This window comes from Lactuca serriola, chromosome 2 (assembly GCF_051521515.1).
Source record: "Lactuca serriola cultivar US96UC23 chromosome 2, Lser_US96UC23_V15, whole genome shotgun sequence".
Taxonomy (NCBI): Eukaryota; Viridiplantae; Streptophyta; class Magnoliopsida; order Asterales; family Asteraceae; genus Lactuca; species Lactuca serriola.
The window spans coordinates 218,734,843-218,754,637 of NC_136409.1; the positions used below are offsets into that span (position 1 = coordinate 218,734,843).

General features: G+C 35.4%; 1 protein-coding gene across 1 annotated transcript; it reads left to right on the forward strand.

Moving 5' to 3' along the window:
- The first annotated feature begins 3,714 nt into the window (after positions 1-3,714).
- On the forward strand, positions 3,715-5,111 carry LOC145088571 (aquaporin PIP1-1-like). Its single transcript, XM_079026941.1, has 4 exons — positions 3,715-4,110; positions 4,180-4,478; positions 4,558-4,698; positions 4,802-5,111. The coding sequence occupies exons 1-4, from the start codon at positions 3,780-3,782 to the stop codon at positions 4,892-4,894; spliced, it is 864 nt and encodes a 287-aa protein (XP_078883067.1). The 5' UTR covers positions 3,715-3,779; the 3' UTR covers positions 4,895-5,111.
- The last annotated feature ends 14,684 nt before the right edge of the window (positions 5,112-19,795 follow it).

Genomic DNA, 19,795 nt, shown 5'->3' on the forward strand with positions numbered 1-19,795 from the left:
GTCATTGCATACGTCATCCGAAGAACTCGATTGCGAGGGTCGTCATGCTTCGCTGTACGCTGGGCGTACTTCGGATAAGTCCGGTGACTCCCCTTCGGATAATGTCGGATTTAATAATTAAATTTATATATTAATTATTTAATAAACTTCAAAAATTCATATCTTCTTCATACGAACTCCGTTTTCGACGTTCTTTATATCGCGTAGGTGAGACTAGGCTTTACAACTTCCATTTAGACTCCGTCAGCTAATTTTGACTTTACTTTTATTATTTATTTTTAGTTGGCCGGGACAGGAAAACTTCGTTATAAATTCATAACTTCTTCGTCCGACGTCCGTTCTCGCCTAACTTTTCATCATTTCGCTACTAACAACGAGATCTTCGATTCTCGTTTAGATCATTTCGGCTAAAAACCGCTCCATCTCAAATCGAGTATTCGGGCTGCATACTGTCAAGTCGAAACTTCAGAATATCATAACTTCCTCATACGAAGTCAGATTTGGGTGTTCTATATATTCGGAAACCTCGTTTCGGCCACTACAACTTTATGCAAAGATATCGAGTTTATTTTACACTTAAATTTTGACGCTTATTTTTATTCTTAATTAATCAAATCACATAATTAAGCAATTAATCACAAATCACATAATACTCAAATAATACACTTCTATTATTTCAAAACGGGTTACAAAGGTTAACCTAGACTATTGTATCAACATTAATGACAAGCCCAGAAACACAGGCGTTACACCATGTCAAAATAGTTTGATGGTTTCGTTACTGATCTACCTCCTTCCCTCGATCTTCCAATGATGACACAGGCAATTTCTAAATAAACTTTGAAGCCTTTTCCCATCTTGCAATACGTGAGTTATGAAAACTTCTCCAAACCACATCTTGTCTTTCCGACTGGCATTTCGACGAGCAATGAACCAAAACATTTTTCACAAGCAACAAAGGATCCAAGATTGAGAGAAACAATGAAGAAAGAAATTGAGGCTTTAGAAGAAAATAACACTTGCATTTTAACACATCTTCACAAAGGGAAGAAAGCCATCGATTCAAAGACGTTTATAACATTAAATATATATCCAATGGAGAGATAAAAAGATTTAAAGACCGTCTTGTGGTGAAAGGGTATACCCAAATCGAAGATTTAAACTGTTCACAAGGTAAGTTGATTATTCCATAGAATCGTGGACTAGGATTTGTAAGAATCGGTTGGGATGAGTTTGTATATGTGTAAGGTTTTATAGATATCTAAGTTATAAGATATATCTATATTGTGCGGCAACAGTTGGTTTTGTAGGTTTGATCATTATAAATTATTATCATAATAATATTGTGGGATTGAAAACCCTATGTGTCTCACCAAGTTTCCTAACCTGACCCACTCAAATTATATGCAACACAGGTAACAGGGTTAAAGCTGTTGGAACTTGTTTATGATGATGAGTGATTAAGAGACAACCTGCACTAGTGTTTAGGACCATTAGGTCTTTACGATGTAACATATGGTGTTTATTGATTATGACATGCTTAGGGTGTTGTATTTTGAAACATCTTTACTCAACATATTTTAATAAAACGAGACAATTTTCGTAAAATATTTTATTGTACTGGGATTTTCACAAACAAAGTTATTGTGATTTTCAAAGCGTAAAGAAAAGTTTTTTTTGTTCTAAAAAATAAGGATGTCACACCCGCCCAACATACATAACCGTGCCCGCTCAGCATACATAATCGGCCTTGTTCAACATACATAATGGGGCCTGCCCAACATAATGTACATGCAAAAGTCACAAAGACAGCCTCGCATTCTACATGGTATAGTGAGAAGTCTCGCCTCACAAATCAAAGTAGACTACACCAAAGCTACCAAGATCGAAAAGCTCGTACTACACACCACCCAATGTAAAATAAAAGGTTAAGCCTTGGTCTACTATCTAAACCTATCAAATTGACCAGAAGTCAACCTGGTCAAAATCAACTCTACTGACAACCGCGTCGTGGCAAGGTCTTGGTGACGTCGTGGTCTGCTCATTTTGGATGCTATATCGTGTCGTGGTTGGTCACACTGCAGTTATACTGACATATTCATCCTTCTATTAAGTTCTTAATACGTTAAGTCAATCACTCTAACTTTTTAGAAGGCTTCTTTGCATCCAAAAGATCCATAAAAATCCTAACTTTATGGACATGAATGTCTACCCAAACTTAGGTTAAAATGATAGAGAAATTGAACCAGAACCCCATGCATGACACCTAATCAACATAGAAGTCCATTTGAGACATAATGCATTAGGACTTCAATGGTCCATAAAATTGCAAACTTGATTGTGAGAGACACTCAAACTCCACTAAATGGGCTAATCAAGCTTATATCCTAAGGGCATCCACAGTAGGGGTTTAATAGGAGTTGAATGGATGATGGTTATGATTGAATAGAGATTGAATGAAGTATGGGTGATGACATGGAGGAGGGTTAAATGGAAAGAGTTGTATGATCATTGAGTGGTTGAAAGAGATTAATCTTTTTCTTTTTCTGTTAAATTCCAAACCAAATATATATGTAATCAAATTTCTATATTATTTTATATTTTCATATTATTTTTTAATTAAAACAAAAATAAAATTAACCATATTTTTGATATTATATTATTTAGGTTTTGTGTTTTTTAATTAATATATTTTTAGGTATTAAATATTTTTCATTTCATAATTTTTAATTAATGTGTTTTTAAGCATTGTATTTTTTTTAACTATTATATTTTTTATTTTTAAATATATAATTATGTTTAAAAATATAATGATGATGATGTAGAAATTCATTAAACTTTGATGGGTTTAATGGGGTGTAGATGTAAATAAAGTTGAATAAAGAGTAAAATGATGAGGTTGGCTAAAAAGACAATTCATTTTATTATTTAGACATCTATATAGTTTTTAAGCTATTTTTATTTGTCGAAATTACATTGTTTTTTGAAAAAAAATGATTATAAGTGGTTATCTATAGGTTGATTTTTGATAAAGATGTCTATGGAGTGTCAAAGGAATATCTTAAGGCTGGAGGGTGTGGTTCGGTTTCAGGGAGTGCGGTTTCGCCACATAAGCAGCAAACACTGCCTCTGGGTGCGGTTTGGTGCGGTTCAAACCGCAGTGCGGCAAAAAATGGTCGCGGCTTGTGATTGGGTGTAGATAATTTGACTGTTCTGTGATTGGGTGGGGAGAAATTAAAGTTTATATTTAATTTTTTTTTCTTTTAAAAATAAAGTGTGGCACCACTGTTTGGGTGTGACAAGAAACCGCACTTTTGTGATAAAAATGTCGTAGCGCTTACATGGCAACAAAGGGAATGCGGTAGCTTACATGGCAACAAAGGGAGTGCGATATCTGTGACACACTTCCTCGGGCCTAATAACAGCTCCCAAAACCATGACGTGACTACGACGTGACAACCATTTGAATTTTATAAAACTTAATGGAGCATGGATGCCCTAAATTATACCGAAACAAACCAACAAGATATGGCCAGCTACGTCAGTGCTTTCTATCATTTTTGGGGAGAAGGTAACCGACCAAAGCGACGTCGCTGTCAATTTGCAGTAAAGAACAACTTCATTTCCATTATTATGAAGTGGACGGCGATAAAATACACACATTTTTCTCATTGCTACCCCACAATCTATTCCTATTTATAACCACTCCACCACTGATATCATCACCACTCACTACAAACGTAATATTCCAGTGATCAGAGTACTAGAGAGAAACAACAATGGAGGGAAAGGAAGAGGATGTTTATCTGGGAGCTAACAAGTACCGGGAAAGACAACCGATTGGGACGGCGGCGCAAGTACCAGATAAGGATTACCAAGAACCACCACCGGCTCCGTTCTTTGAGCCGTCGGAGCTCACTTCCTGGTCGTTTTACAGAGCTGGGATCGCTGAGTTTATCGCTACCTTTCTGTTTTTATACGTCACCGTTTTGACGGTCATGGGAGTAGTTAAGTCGCCGACCAAGTGCTCCACCGTTGGTATCCAAGGCATCGCATGGGCCTTCGGCGGCATGATCTTCGCACTCGTCTATTGCACAGCCGGAATCTCAGGTATATCACTTTCTAACAAAAGAATTAATCTTTATTAATTATTCGGAGTAATTAACAATGAATTTGCAGGCGGGCATATTAATCCGGCGGTGACATTTGGGTTGTTTCTGGCGAGAAAACTGTCGTTGACCAGGGCGTTGTACTACATGGTGATGCAGTGTCTTGGCGCCATCTGCGGCGCCGGTGTCGTTAAGGGGTTCGAAGGAAGCAAACAGTATAAGCTACTCGGCGGTGGCGCAAACACGATCGCACACGGTTACACCAAGGGCGACGGCCTCGGTGCTGAAATCATCGGCACATTTGTCCTCGTTTACACTGTATTCTCCGCCACCGACGCCAAGCGCAGCGCCCGAGACTCCCATGTTCCGGTACGAACTAGTTCAACTCTTAAATCAATCTTCTAATAAAGACAACGATTTGAAAATGGGTTTTGTGTTGATTTTTCAGATATTGGCGCCGTTGCCAATTGGGTTCGCCGTGTTTTTGGTGCACTTGGCCACCATTCCGATCACCGGAACTGGAATTAACCCGGCAAGGAGCTTGGGAGCTGCCATTATTTTTAACCAGGACCACGCATGGAATGATCACGTAAGTATTCCACCTCCGTTTATATAAATGTTGATTTAAATACAAGATCATATGAATAATGTTTTGATAAAGATTTGTTCTTTTTGTGTTTGTGGGAATGCAGTGGGTATTCTGGGTCGGACCTTTCATCGGAGCAGCACTTGCGGCATTGTACCACGTAGTGGTGATCAGGGCCATCCCATTCAAGAACAAATGAGGAAGACGACGATCCTTTTGTTTTTTTGTTTTTGTTTGTAAAATGTATGTAGTAGTTGTAGTGGTTTCCTTTGTTTTTCTAATAATTCCATAAGAATCGATTTGAGGATTGAGGTGGATGAGTCTCTCTGGGGTTCCACATCAAAGTATTCGTGGAATTATCTTGTACTTTTCTGTAAATTCATTCTCTAAGCTGTTGGAATACTTATCTTCATGTACGAATTGTTTAGATGTATGCTTATCTCTATTTTAAATTGGTCTTTATCTTTTGTTTGGTATATAAACAACTATAATCGTTTTCTTCTCATCAATGAGAAACGTAGCTTTTTTTTATTCTTCTCTGCCAAATTTCACATAGTATAAGAACGGGTCTGATACTACCTAAGCCATGACAGGACCTGTTGACACATCTTCATCAAAGACACACATTGATATCATGTCTCGGGTCTGGTCTTCGTCACCCCGGTTGATCATCCTCGCCGGAATTTTGATGGAGAAAACTTACTCCATGACAGTATTACAATGACTAATAATTACAGTGATTGGCAAAACGAGATGACAAATGCATTAATTGTTTGCCAAAAACAAGTTTGGTTTCGTTGATGGCACAATGTCGATGCCAAAAGATTCTGATGAATTGGAGGAGATGCAATGCAATGGTACGAGGATGACTTGTGAGTTCAATGGAGAAAGATATCAAGAGCAGTGTAAATTATGCAGCTATTGCACACGACATTTGGGTGGATCTTGAAGAGCGTTTTGGAAAAGAAAACGCCCCAGATCATAGGAATTGAGAAGAACTATCACTACCATACGACAAAGAGATATGTCTGTATCTATATACTACACAAAGCTTAGGAGTTTGTGGGATGAATTACAATCTATAAGTCCTACACCCTCCTGTGTTTGTAATGGTTGCAAGTATGATGTCAACAAGGAAAGGTTGCATGACTTCCTAATGGGGTTGAATGACGAGTATAATGTTGTCAAGACACAAATCTTTTTGAACCTTTCCCGGTATTTATGAAAGGCTTATCTTTTGTGTTGTTTGATCTCAATTATTTCTCTTTTTAGGACTGAGGCTTTCATTTTTGGGAAATATTTATCTAAGAAGATGCGTGCAAGGTCTACCCATGTATTGATCGTCCCCGGTGGGAGATCATAAAGTCGGTCTTTAGCTCCATCTTGCATCGCAAAGGGGAATGCCCTAAGCTTGATTTGATCATCTACTACACTGTGTGGTTTCATGCCAACACACACAACATGGAATTCAGTGAGGAATTTGTGGGGACCTTCATTTTCTCCGCCTCTAAAGGTTAGGAGTAAGTGGATGAGGCCGAATTATAGTTCAAAGTTTGTGGTTGTTGGATAGGTGATGCAAAGAGGTTGTTGAGTAACCTTTTGCCTAGCCTATTGGCGAAGGGTTTGCTCGGGTAGATTTTGTGGACCACGGTTGTTGTTATTATTATTACCTACGTTTCATCCTTGGTCTTCCATGGTGGAAGTAGGAATTAAGGTTTATGTGGGTATGAAGTCTGTTATACTATGCGTAGGTGAAGAGGGTGGAGTGGTGTTTCTGGATGATGATGGTTGTAATGAGAGTGAGAAGGTTTCGGTTTCATTTTCTGATACACTTGAGAGGGGTATGTCCTCCCAAATGTTAATGATGAGAGGAGTGGATGAAGAAGAAGTCCTGAAACTCGGTTGCCTCTTACGAAACTTGGCTTGCTTTTATAACCTCATTGAAGTCTTCTCTATCTCCATGTCAACTGGCAATGATGTACCTATATGTAAACATCTAGGCATAAACAATTAGTAACACAATGTCCCCACCAATGGCGCCAATTTGTTAGGTGTGTCAAACCCAACAAATAATAGGAGTGCAATAGACTCCAAATACATTGTTTTAATACACTAAAAAGTAGTACAAGGCAAGCAGATTCGAACCACAAAGACACGATACATTTAGTCTATACCTCTTTGCGCAAAGTACTTTGATAAAAAAGGGGGGTTTTGTTTGCAAAAGTCTAATAATGAAAATAACAATCTACTATGAGATCATGCAGAAAATGAGATAAACTTGTAAACAGTTTGTTGGAATGGTTCTAGTTCTAGTTCTTAATGTTGTCATTTAACTTGATTATGACATCATGTCATGATTGTTATTGTAAGTTGGTACTGAAAGATATTAACACACTCTAATACCTCTCGCTTGTCAAATTATCTAATAAAAATATACTCTTTGACTAGACCTAACTTCACAAAATTCAACCGAAACACGCTCTTAGATTGTATTGAAAAACTACATTAAGTTTTGTACAAGCTTGTAATGCCCGCAAATTTGGGCTAGTCAATTTAAAGACAATGAGCGTCAAAAATGACATTTTTGATATAATATTATTTAGAATAAATAAACTAGACCAAGTTATAGTATATGTCACAAGGTTTCCATACATATAAAGAACGTTGGAATCCGAGTTATAACAAAGAAGTTATGACCCGTCGAAGTTTTACGGCTAAACCGACACGATATCGGGAATCGTAAAAAGTGAATTTACGATAAAATACTTTTTAGCCTTAGCGATCTAAATTAAATTCTTAGTATATGTTAAACCGAGAGTGTACATAAAAAGAACGTCCAAATCTGATTTCGTATGAGGAAGTTATGATTTTTCTAAGATTTAGCATAGTTGTGCACAACCCGAAATTTGAATTTTAGATCGGTCGATTTTTACCCAAAATAATATAAACTAGAAATGAAGATATCATTAACAGGAGTTAAACAATCAAAACACAGTCGAAAACGGAGCTCGTATGCGAAAGATATGGACGAATTCGATACAGTTTGTAAATCTGGGATAGAGTGAGAATTAGCTGACGGGATCTAAATGAAAGTTGTAGTAGTCATAAATACCAATGCATGGACATAAAGAACGTCGATAATAGAGCTCGTATGCGAAAGATATGGACAAAACTTAGTCCATACTCTTCGAGCGCGATAAATTTGATACAGTTTTGCAAATCGGAGATAGAATGAGAACTAGCCAACGAGGTCTAAATGAAAGTTGTAGTACTCGTAAATAACAACGTGTGGATATAAAGAACATAAAAAATGGAGCTCGTACGCAGAAAATACGGACGAAACTTAGGGCCTACTCTACGAGAAAACCCCTATAAATAAGAGATGAAGTCTTCATATTTTCTTCACACCATAAGCCTTTTTTTCTCTCTCTAACTTCTCTATAGACTCCCTAAACCCCTACCAAGTCTATGGAACCTACCTAGCACGAGAAGGAAGCCCCGGAGCACCCGACGGCTCCGAGAAGAAAAGCTTTCACCATATGTTTTGAACTACATGCTCACCAGATGTTTTGAACTACGTGTTCACCAGATGTTTTCAACTGCGTGTTCACCAGATGTACCCTGTTGTATAAACCTTGGCGACTATGAGACTTAGTTCCTAAACCCTGGCGACTATGCGACTTAGTGCCTATTGTATAAACCGTTGAAACTATGAGACTTAGTGCCTAAACCCTGGCGACTTAGCGACTGTTGAGTAAACCCTGCAACGATGGATTTCATGTCGATTCCTTAGGATGATCATTAGGAATGAATGAACGTGGAATAACTAATTCTGAGGGTAGATCCTTAAGAGTAAAGAAGATAATGGGGATGGGTAATTGGGTTGATTGTTTGATGTTTAAACATAATAATTATATTATTGTGGGTTGAAAACCCTATGTACTCACCAGGTTTTCCCAACCTGACCCACTCAAGCTTATTTGAATCACAGGTGCCGATACAAAGTTACATTACACTGAGAGATTAAAGGGGTGTAGATCACTAGTGTAAATGAATGTAAGTTCTGTTTATGCTTATGTTTTGGTATTGACGATGACATCCCAATGTTTCGAAGGAAAATAGAATCGTTAAAAGCGAAGTGTTGCCCGAGTTTGGAATCATCACTTTAACAAGTGAGTGCATAGTTACTTTCATCTTACACATAGATATGAAGTATTTTATATAAATTACGTGTTGTGTGTGTGCATATTATCTGTATACTTGCTATCTATGCGAGATGAACGATTTTATACATGTTTTAAATGATTTAAACTGTATATATATTTTATATCTACGAAAATGTTGGGTAAAACATGGATAGATGGATTAGTTGATGTGTGATAAAATGATGACAGGCCTCAATGTTTAAGATGATCTAGCCATCTAGCAGAGTATAGATGACGACCTCGGACTATTCTAGACAGTCTAGTGGAACACTAGCAGGCTCGTAACTTGTAGGTGTTTTTGAACTACGTATTCACTAGGTATTTTTGAACTAATTATTCACCATATGTTTTGAACTACGTGCTCACCAGATGTTTTGAACTACGTGTTCACCAGATGTTTTGAACTGCGTGTTCACCAGATGTACCCTGTTGTACAAACCCTGGCGATTATGAGACTTAGTTCCTAAACCCTGGCGACTATGCGACTTAGTGCCTATTGTATAAACCATGACAACTATGAGACTTAGTGCCTAAACCCTGGCGACTTAGCGACTGTTGAGTAAACCCTGCAACGATGGATTTCGTGTCGATTCCTTAGGATGATCATTAGGAATGAATGAACGTGGAATAACTAATTCTTAGGGTAGATCCTTAAGATTAAAGAAGATAATCGGGATGGGTAATTGGGTTGATTGTTTGATGTTTAAACATAATAATTATATTATTGTGGGTTGAAAACCCTATGTACTCACCAGGTTTTCCCAACCTGACCCACTCAAGCTTATTTGAATCACAGGTGTCGATACGAAGTTACATTACACAGAGAGATTAAAGGGGTGTAGATCACTAGTGTAAATGAATGTCAGTTTTGTTTATGCTTATGTTTTTGTATTGACGATGACATCCCAATGTTTTGAAAATGAATAAAATACATTTCTTTGGAAATGCTTTGATAACGTATTTATCATGTTTTTCTGGGAACAAATTCCGCAATATATTTCTTTAAAAGACACTCTAATTTTCATACAAAGTATAAACAAATCGGTCTTTTCTGGCTGTGAAAATGGGGATGTCCTAGTTGGTATCAGAGCATTAGTTTAAGCGAACTAGGAATAAGGATTTATTTCTAGACTTAAACTTAGAATGCTAAACGATAATCGTGAGGAGTGTGTCTATTATATTTTAGGTACTACACCTGAATTGACTCAAGCACTAGCTTATTTAGGGAAGATGACTAAATTGCTTTTATGTGCTAAGTGATTTATGCTGACTTATATACTTTATGATGTTATCGTTTGATCGGATCTATGATTTGTTGTCGACCGGATCTGGAAATTTTATGAGCTCAGGTTTCTAAACGTTTAATTACGATGTTAGAACTGACTTGTAACTTTTCAGAGTAATAAGGAGGAATACACGTCTAAATCTTCCTCTATCTATATTCTCGTCTCGATACACCGAATGCTTGCTTAGGTGTGTAGAACATCATGGTGAAGAATCGTAGTGAATAGGAAATGGAGTTAATGAGAAGGCTTACGATAGTGAATGATACCTACCGGAAGATATCGTAAGAGTGATATCTTGTCTTTAGAATGCGCCTAATAAATAATGCGTCTAGTACAAGAGAAGTACACTTACGATTAGCAAAAAGAAAGATTTTTTGGTATAATCCATGAAGTTATCCCGTTGTTTGACAACCGAGTTGAAGCAGAATGGATGATTGAAGATATACATGGAAGAAGTCCTAGTAGAGTCTAGGGAAAATTTTATGATCATTTGGACACATTTATATGTGTTAAAATTGTTTTTGTGATAATAACTTGGAAAACTGCAAGACAATACTTGACACGAGTATGAGTATGTGTGAAAGGTAGTAGAGGCCTATACTACCGGAAGCACAGGACTCACACTTGCATCAGGGAAAATCACAAGGTTACCAAGGCACTAGTAATTGATTTTGTTTTGTTCATGTCTGTTGTTACCATCGTTTTGAAAATGACGACTAAGATGATCGTTAATCTGACCCTAGTGGTCATATCAAATCGAGTCCGACTAAGATAAGTATGTTATGTGGTTCAAAGAGCCAAGATCGATGTAGCATGTGACTTAAGTCAGAAGATTGAAGTGAAACATAATCGAAGCGATCAATAGAAGTATCGTAACCGTTGTTAAGGTTAGAAGCTTGTACCTAGAAGTGCTACATCCTAGAATGTGATTATATCACATTAGAACATGAAGGAAGGTATATTATGTTCTGGAATTTGACTCTAAAAGACCTGAGTCTAAGAGTCGCATCATACGATGAGAGGTCATTAGAACATGAACCAATAGTCCATGGTCGTAATCAAAGAACTTATATTAAGTTTGTTAAGAAGAAGGAGTATCCAATAAGGAATCGAGATTGTGATTTGAAGGTCATAATTGGAAGACTAACGTGAGATAGAGAGTGGGTGCACGATCGAGTATTGCTTGCAGTCAATAAGTCTAAGAGATAGATGTTGATTCAAAGGAATATAGAAGTTACAATTATTACCTTGGATGAAGATATAACGTATGGAGTCATTATACAAGCCCTGTTTTGTTGATGATTCTGGGACGTAATCATCCTAACAGGGAGATAATTGTAACGCCCGTAGATTCAGGTAGTCAATTTAAAGACAATGAGCGTCAAAAATGATATTTTTGATATAAGATTATTGTATACATATATTAATTTCCATCGCAGTTAAGAACAATAAACTTTTGTCATTTCAGAATTTTGCCACAAAAGTTGTAGAGAACGGCAAGTTCCGTCCTTAATCTTCCTCCAGGCAATTAATTTCTTTCTATTTTCCATAATATTTCTCTACAACTTCCCCAACTTCTCTCAATCCCTCCTCCGATTTCTTATTCCCGTGCTTCACTATTTCTCCACCGGAGATAGAGACATAGAGGATGGATGAGGGAAAAGAGGTGTTGCTGTCTAGAGCATCTGTTGAATAAGTTTTCTAATTTATGCCTTATTGAACATGGTGATTCTATCATCAATGAATCCGTCGTATCCTCCGATTTCTCTTTCTACATAATTCTTTTTCGACCCGTCGCCGCTGGTGTGGAATCTATCAGATGACCGATGCGCTATCGTAAGTATATTGATGGGTGTATTTGTGTTATTTAATTCAATTGGTTTTGATTTCTCCTTATTTCAATCGCTTTCAGGCCTTCGAAAAGAGCAGGCGGCGTCTCTACCGGTGGAATTCTTGGAATCGTGAAGAGATGGCATCGAAGTTATGAACGTGTCTTAGTTCCCATGGATGAAAACTCTCGGGGAGGCTTCTATCCAGGAGATGATTGATGTAAGAGTATCCGCTTTTAAATTTCACTTTTTTAACTTATTCCAACCTATTTATTCTTATTTAGAGTTGTTTTTTTTCAGTTGTTTATATCTCATTCTGTAAATGACTTCATTTGAAGTTCACAAAGCTTAGAATTGGACTTTGTTGATGGGGCAATACATGTATTGCATATTTTATTAGATCTTGAAATCTATGCCTACCAGGTGTTTGTTAAAAGTTTTTAGTGAATTTTAATAGGTTTTATGTTATATCATCTATTGGTTTCTGACTGAAACTAATCATCTATTGGTTTATGAGATTTAGTCAAACAAAGAAATCAAAGAATGAAACATTGGGTTTTTGTTTTAGAATCCCAGGTACAACATTGGCTGAGGTTATTTTTTGGAGTGAGCTTTTGAACGATATTATTAAGGTTAGTACTACAATATTATATATCAAAATCGATTAATTGTTTGTTTATTAGATTTATGCTTTTGTTTGTGGTTAGTTTATAAATATGATTTTAGGTTTTTAAAATTTCATTTTTACGAGTACAAATCAGAAGATGGTGTAGTATAAGAGTGATATGAAAGATTATCATTTGGTCTTTTCTTGGAAAATGTAGGGAAATATGGAAGATTTACCTTTGTAACCTTCCTTTCAGAAGATGTAAAAAGTTAAAGAAGTTATTAAATAGAGTTTGAGCTAGATAAAAAAAGGTTTGTTTCAAGGGGTCGGTTTCATTAGAATAAGTTATTGTTAGCTTTTCGGTTTCAAGAATCTTTAGAACAACTGCATATCATAGATTATCAAATTTTCTAAATTAAATCATGTCATTTTTAACCATTTAATGCTTTTTCCTTAGAGTTCTTCATTTCCTCCTATGATCTACCTGAAACATATTTCTCTTAACTTTTAGGTGTTTATTATATTGACATATTTAAAACACTATTGAAGAAAGGAGTTGTGTTGTCAGGAAGGCAAGCAATTAGAGGGCACAATGTTATACATGTGATTTTTGCTTACGATTTTGAGTTTTCATTGTGTTGGAGCATGGTTGGTAATACATTTAAAGATTTTAACAAAATCTCAGCAAAAACATTGGATTGAACTATGATTTTGTAGCAATGAATGCTAAAAACTCAAATTTTAAGCTATCAAAATTGAAAATATATGATTTTAAGAATCCAATCACGGGTTTGAGTTTGAACCTTCTTCCTGTAGAGAATGAGATCCTATGAAGCTCAGGTTTGAAAATCTAAAGTGGAATGGAATGATAGGATCCTATGAAGAAGATATATTGTAGTAGACTAAACTGGAATGGAACGTAGAACTTCCAATACTTTTTACGTGCTCTATGATTATGTCTTACATCTTAATGGTGGGGGTTTCTTTTTTGATCTGCTCATACTTTAAACATAAAAAGTAAAATGCCCCTTTTTTTTACTATCTCACTGGCATCTAATTTGTTTGTATTTCCATTATTATTTTGAAAAACTATCGGTAACATATTAACAATCATGAACAAAAAGTATACACATCACGAATCATGAATCATGAGTCATAACTGACGTATATAACTGATATTGATGAAAATAACTTTCTGTCAGTCAAGGGTATTTAGGTAATTAGAATAGTAGTTAGGTGTGGCGTGAGTTACTCAAATCAGTTTTGTTCACTGTCAAAGTCTTTAGGTGAGGTACTTTATCGATGATTTGGTTTAATGGTTAAACTAAACAAGAATAATAACGTAATTTATTTATGTTATTAATATTCTAAAAACTACTTATATAGATCCGTGACCATTAACATATTTATAAAAGTATAACTCGATAATATATGAAACTGTCTATCATTATAGATGACACTAACAATGAGAAAGTCACAACTGTATAAAAGGAAATGGATTCATCATATCGGCATTTGGTGGTTCTATTTAGTGAAAAACGTTCAATTCATTAATTTAATAATTATAAAAATATAATTAACTATTAGATAACTTTTAACAAAACTTATTATTTACTGCATCAATCAGGTTTGCCGTTTGCCTAAACCAAAGCCAATTTTCATACAATTCTCCGAATATTTTTCTCTCTTAATTTCAAATTTATTTGATATACAATATTTGTGAATCAATTGGTTGTTTCAATTTTCCTCATTAATATTGATTTTGTTTCCCTTCGAGATGTTATTGAATAGACTAATAATTTATAATTTTCATTCTACTACCACTTTTAAACATGAATCTAGGGATACTTTTAGAATCCAAACTCATACTTGATTTCATATTGGGTAGCATTATTGAAAGTTGATTTACAAAGAACATATAGTTTTCTTGGCTACATTTACAGGCTGTACTTTGTGATTGTTGTTTTGTATGATGACATCATGCGCGCCTAATTACTGTTGCAAAAAGCTATGAGGTGAGCATTCAAATATGGAATGTCTTTTGGATGTAAATAGAATGGATGCACAGGTTAGAACTATAGCCATGTCTTGGAGTTTTGGACTAATGGAATCATGAGGTGATTCTAATGTGTTGTGGAGAAAGGGAAGATTTGTATATTCCCAATGAAATAGTTATAATCTGTGAATTGTTTTACTCACAATGATTAGATTTTTTTCACTTTTGAGAAAACGCCGACCAAAAACCATTAAACCAACAAAAAAAGTGACATGTGGTTCGCCACGGGCTCACTCACTAGTTTAGAATAAATAATATTGACCAAGTTATAGTATATGTCACAAGGGTTTCGTACAAATAAAGAACGCTGAAAACCGAGTTATAACAAAGAAGTTATGACCCGTCGAAGTTTTACGGCTAAACCGACATGATATCGCTAATCGTAAAAACTGAATTTACGATAAAATACTTTTTAGCCTAAGAGATCTAAATTAAAGTCGTAGTATATGTTAAACCGAGAGTTTGCATAAAAAGAACGTCCAAATCTGAATTCGTATGAGGAAGCTATGATTTTTCTAAGATTTAGCATATTAGTGCACAACCCGAAATATGAATTTTAGATCGGTTGATTTTTAGCCAAAATAATCTAAACGAGAAATGAAGATATCGTTAATAGGAGTTAAATGATAAAAACACAGTCAAAAACGGAGCTCATATGCAAAAGTTATGGACAAAACTTAGTCCATACTCTGCGAGCGCGGCGAATTCGATCGATACAGTTTCGTAAATCTGAGATAGATTGAGAATTAGATGACAGGATCTAAATGAAAGTTGTAGTACTCGTAAAATACCAATGCATGGATATAAAGAACGTCAATAATAGAGCTCGTATGCGAAAGATATGGACAAAACTTAGTCCCTACTCTTCGAGCGCGATAAATTTGATATAGTTTTGCAAATCGGAGATAGAATGAGAACTAGCCGACGAGGTCTAAATGAAAGTTGTAGTACTCGTAAATAACAACGCATGGATATAAAGAACATAGAAAATGGAGCTCGTACGCGGAAAATACAGACAAAACTTAGGGCATACTCTACGAGAAAACCCCTATAAATAAGAGATGAACTCTTCATATTTTCTTCACACCATAAGCCTTTCTTTCTCTCTCTAACTTCTCTGTAGACTCCCTAAACCCCTACCAAGTCTATGGAACCTCCCTAGCACGAGAAGGAAGCTCCGGAGCGCTCGATGGCTCCGAGAAGAAAAGCTTTCGGCTCGGAAACACTGCTCCAGCGAAACCCGATTTTTAATAAAAACTCATTGTAAGTGAGCTACGCCTACACTATTTCTAATATAGCTTTTGTTTAAATATAGTGATGTTATTAGGACCTTATAATAATTATTTGGGCTATTATTATGAGTTATATAAGTGTTGTTATAATATTTTTTTAACATTTCGCGGTACGGAGAATCTAGTTTAAAGGGCTGCATAGGGTTGTTGGATTTCAGAAGTGTTATATGCCAAAATGGTCCTGCCCTCTGGTGTTTTATGTCCGGCCCCTGTCTGTACATAGTGGGTGAAGAGTATAGTTTAACGCTTATATAATAGTAATAATAGCTAGACTATTAATTAGTCTTAGTGAATATTAGACTAAACCTTAGCGATAACAATGCTAGGTTTCGTCGAAGGAAAATAGAATCGTTAAAAGCGAAGTGATGCCCGAGTTTGGAATCATCACTTTAACAAATGATTTCATAGTTATTTTAATCTTACACATAGATATGAAGTATTTTATATAAATTACATGTTGTGTGTGCATATTATCTTTATACTTGCTATCTATGCGGAATGAACGATTTTATAAATGTTTTAAATGATATAAACTATATATGTATTTTATATCTACGAAAATGTTGGGTAAAACATGGGCAGGTGGAATAGTTGATGTGTGATAAAATGATGAGAGACCTCAATGTTTAAGATGATCCTGCCATCTAGCAGAGTATAGATGACGACCACAAACTATTCTAGACAGTCCAGTGGAACACTAACAGGCTCGTAACTTGTAGGTGTTTTTGAACTACGTATTCACTAGGTATTTTTGAACTAATTGTTCACCATATGTTCTGAACTAAGTGTTCACCATATGTTTTGAACTACGTGCTCACCAGATGTTTTGAACTACCTGTTCACCAGATGTTTTGAACTGCGTGTTCACCAGATGTACCCTGTTGTATAAACCATGGCGACTATGAGACTTAGTGCCTAAACCCTGGCGACTATGTGACTTAGTTCCTGTTGTATAAACCCTGGCGACTATGACGCTTGGTGCCTAAACCCTGGCGACTTAGTTCCTGTTGAGTAAACTCTGCAACGATGGATTTCGTGTCGATTCCTTAGGATGATCATTAGGAATGAATGAACGAGGAATAACAAATTCTTAGGGTAGATCCTTAAGAGTAAAGAAGATAATGGGGATGGGTAATTGGGTTGATTATTTGATGTTTAAACATAATAATTATATTATTGTGGGATGAAAACCCTATGTACTCACCAGGTTTCCCAAGCTGACCCACTCAAGCTTATTTGAATCACAGGTGTCGATACGAAGTTACATTACACTGAGAGATTAAAGAGGTGTAGATCACTAGTGTAAATTAATGTAAGTTCTGTTTATGATTATGTTTTTGTATTGATGATGACATCCCAATGTTTTGAAAATGAATAAAATACATTACTTCAGAAATGCTTTGATAACGTATTTATCATGTTTTTCTGGGAATAAATTCAGCAACATATTTCTTTAAATGATACTCTGGTTTTTAAACAAAGAATAAACAAATCGGTCTTTTCTGGCTGTGAAAATGGGGATGTCACAAAGCTTCCCAACAATGTTCATTTCTTCTCTTATGCTCCGAAGTGTGAAAACAGGTGATATATATTCTACAATAAGAAAACATATGGTTTGTTACCAATCATTAACTTTATAGAACTATTAAGTTACCTAAAAGTTAATTAACTACACAAGAATTCAATCCATATAAATGTTCAATCAAACAAAAATCAAATTCAAGGATTCTAGTTTAAACACGAACATAATCACTAGAATAGACTCATAAATCAAGTATCAAGTCATAGGCTTAAATTCAAGCAATCAACATGTTTTTAACAAGAACTAGAAATTAGGGTTTATTAGCCATACATGGCTAAAAACAAATCAACTAACAAAAAGATGGGAATGAAAGTGTTTAATTCATACAAATGGAAATCAAAAGTGCTCGAAATGATTAGTAACCTTCAAAAGTCCTCCAAAATCACCAGAACTTGCTCCCTAAACCGTATCCGATGAAAAATGGTGATTTCCTCTATTTTAGTACCTATGCGAGTGCTTAATTCAAGGTCATGCGTTTTTAGCATCGCCATGTGTTTTGACCATGTGCTTTTAGCATGGCCATATGTTTTAACCATGTGTTTTTAGCATGGCCATGCAAAAAAACTTCAATAAGTCTTCAAACTTTGCTACGTCTTCGGTCTAGCTTCACTCCAAGTCATGTTGCTCAAATATATGATGAAAAGGAAAAACACGACCCGTGTCGGTGTGACACGGACCATGTTTTAAACGTGGTCCTTTGCTATGATGAAATGCAACGATTCGATTTATGTCTTCATGGTCTTTTTCGCGACACTCCCGATTCATTTTCTCTCCATGCTCCAATGCTCCAAGCTCCTTTCTCACCTCCAATGCTCCAAGATCCATAATATCTACAAAATAAACCAAAAGTAATGAAGTACCAGGCATTTCGAATAAAATATGCAAGTACCCAAATATTTAACTAAATGCAAGAGTTTTAAAGTAAAATGCAATGAGATGACAGAAATAGACGTTCAAAATAGGTGCATAAAATGCACTTAACAAAACTCCCCAAGCGTAGACCTTTCTTGTCTCAAGAAAGAGCAAAAATAAGTGTAGACCGAAGAGAGAAATAAACAAGAAAGTAAACAATCTAAATCATAAATTTTTGAAAAGATTGCAATAAAAAAACAAAAAAAAAAAAAAGATCCAATCCAATTAACCTTATTGTGTTAATTACACAATAGAGATTGTACATATCGTGCCTTGAACTAACTTGACATTAGCCCCACAAAGATATATAACATTATAAACAAGACTTTTTTTTGTCATTCCCGAATACAACTTAAAAGAATCAAAAGTTACAACATGTATTCACTTTTTTTGGTATTGGGTTAGCACATTGAACAAATTATGGTCTTACTTTCATGAAAATATATGTAATGAAAAATATGTTCAATTATATTCATTTTGCAAAACATGACAATGACCAAATCCATCTATTTTTTGACCAACAATAATCTTTTTCTAAAATATCTTTTCTAAAAATTCCTTGGGATTTACCCAGATTGGTTATATGTTGCATAGCACTTACACCAATCAAAGTAGTTAACAATTAGTCCCAATGTCACAAGTTCAAGTCCAAGTCAAGGGGAATCTTTTGGTAGCCAAGTTTTCCTAATTGTATTTATTTATGCAACTCAAGTTGTTGTGGAATTGTCCACTTATTGACTCGATACTATGGAATTATCCACTTATTGACTTGATACTGTGGAATTGTCCACTTATTAAATTGATGAATTTTTTTCTAAAAGTTTTTGGATACAATGCAAAAATGAGATGCAAAAGCTTAAAAATTAGAATAGAAAGAAAATATTTATGGAATTCTTTTATAAATTTTTGGATGCAATGCAAGCTAAGAATAAGTTGCAAACAAAATCTTTTTGTAATGTTTGGTGATTAACAATGCAAAATGCTAAGAAATAAAATAAAAAATAAAAATATTTTTGTAATTTTCTTTAGATGGTATGAAATGAATGCACTTTAAAAATGAAAATAAGAAAAGCAAAATCCTTTATGATTTTTTTGTTGGGTTTTAGCCATAAGAACTTTCCTATGTGCGCATGCAAAACCCTAATGCTTGGATCTAGGCTTTCTAATAAACATGCTTTGAATCCAAGACTTCTAATTACTAATTAGGTTAAATAACAACATTGAAACAGATCTAGAATCATACCTTTGAGTTCCTTGTTGATCTTGAGGTCTTGGAGCTTCTAGAGTCACAAATGTCACTCCTCTAATGGCTTACAAACACCAAAGCAAGG

Excerpts from the sequence above, each read along its gene's own strand:
- LOC145088571 (XM_079026941.1), top strand. The coding sequence starts at position 3,780 with ATGGAGGGAAAGGAAGAGGATGTTTATCTGGGAGCTAACAAGTACCGG. Across the intron at positions 4,479-4,557 it reads CCCGAGACTCCCATGTTCCG|ATATTGGCGCCGTTGCCAAT; the intron begins GTACGAACTAGT and ends TTGATTTTTCAG. Across the intron at positions 4,699-4,801 it reads ACCACGCATGGAATGATCAC|TGGGTATTCTGGGTCGGACC; the intron begins GTAAGTATTCCA and ends GTGGGAATGCAG.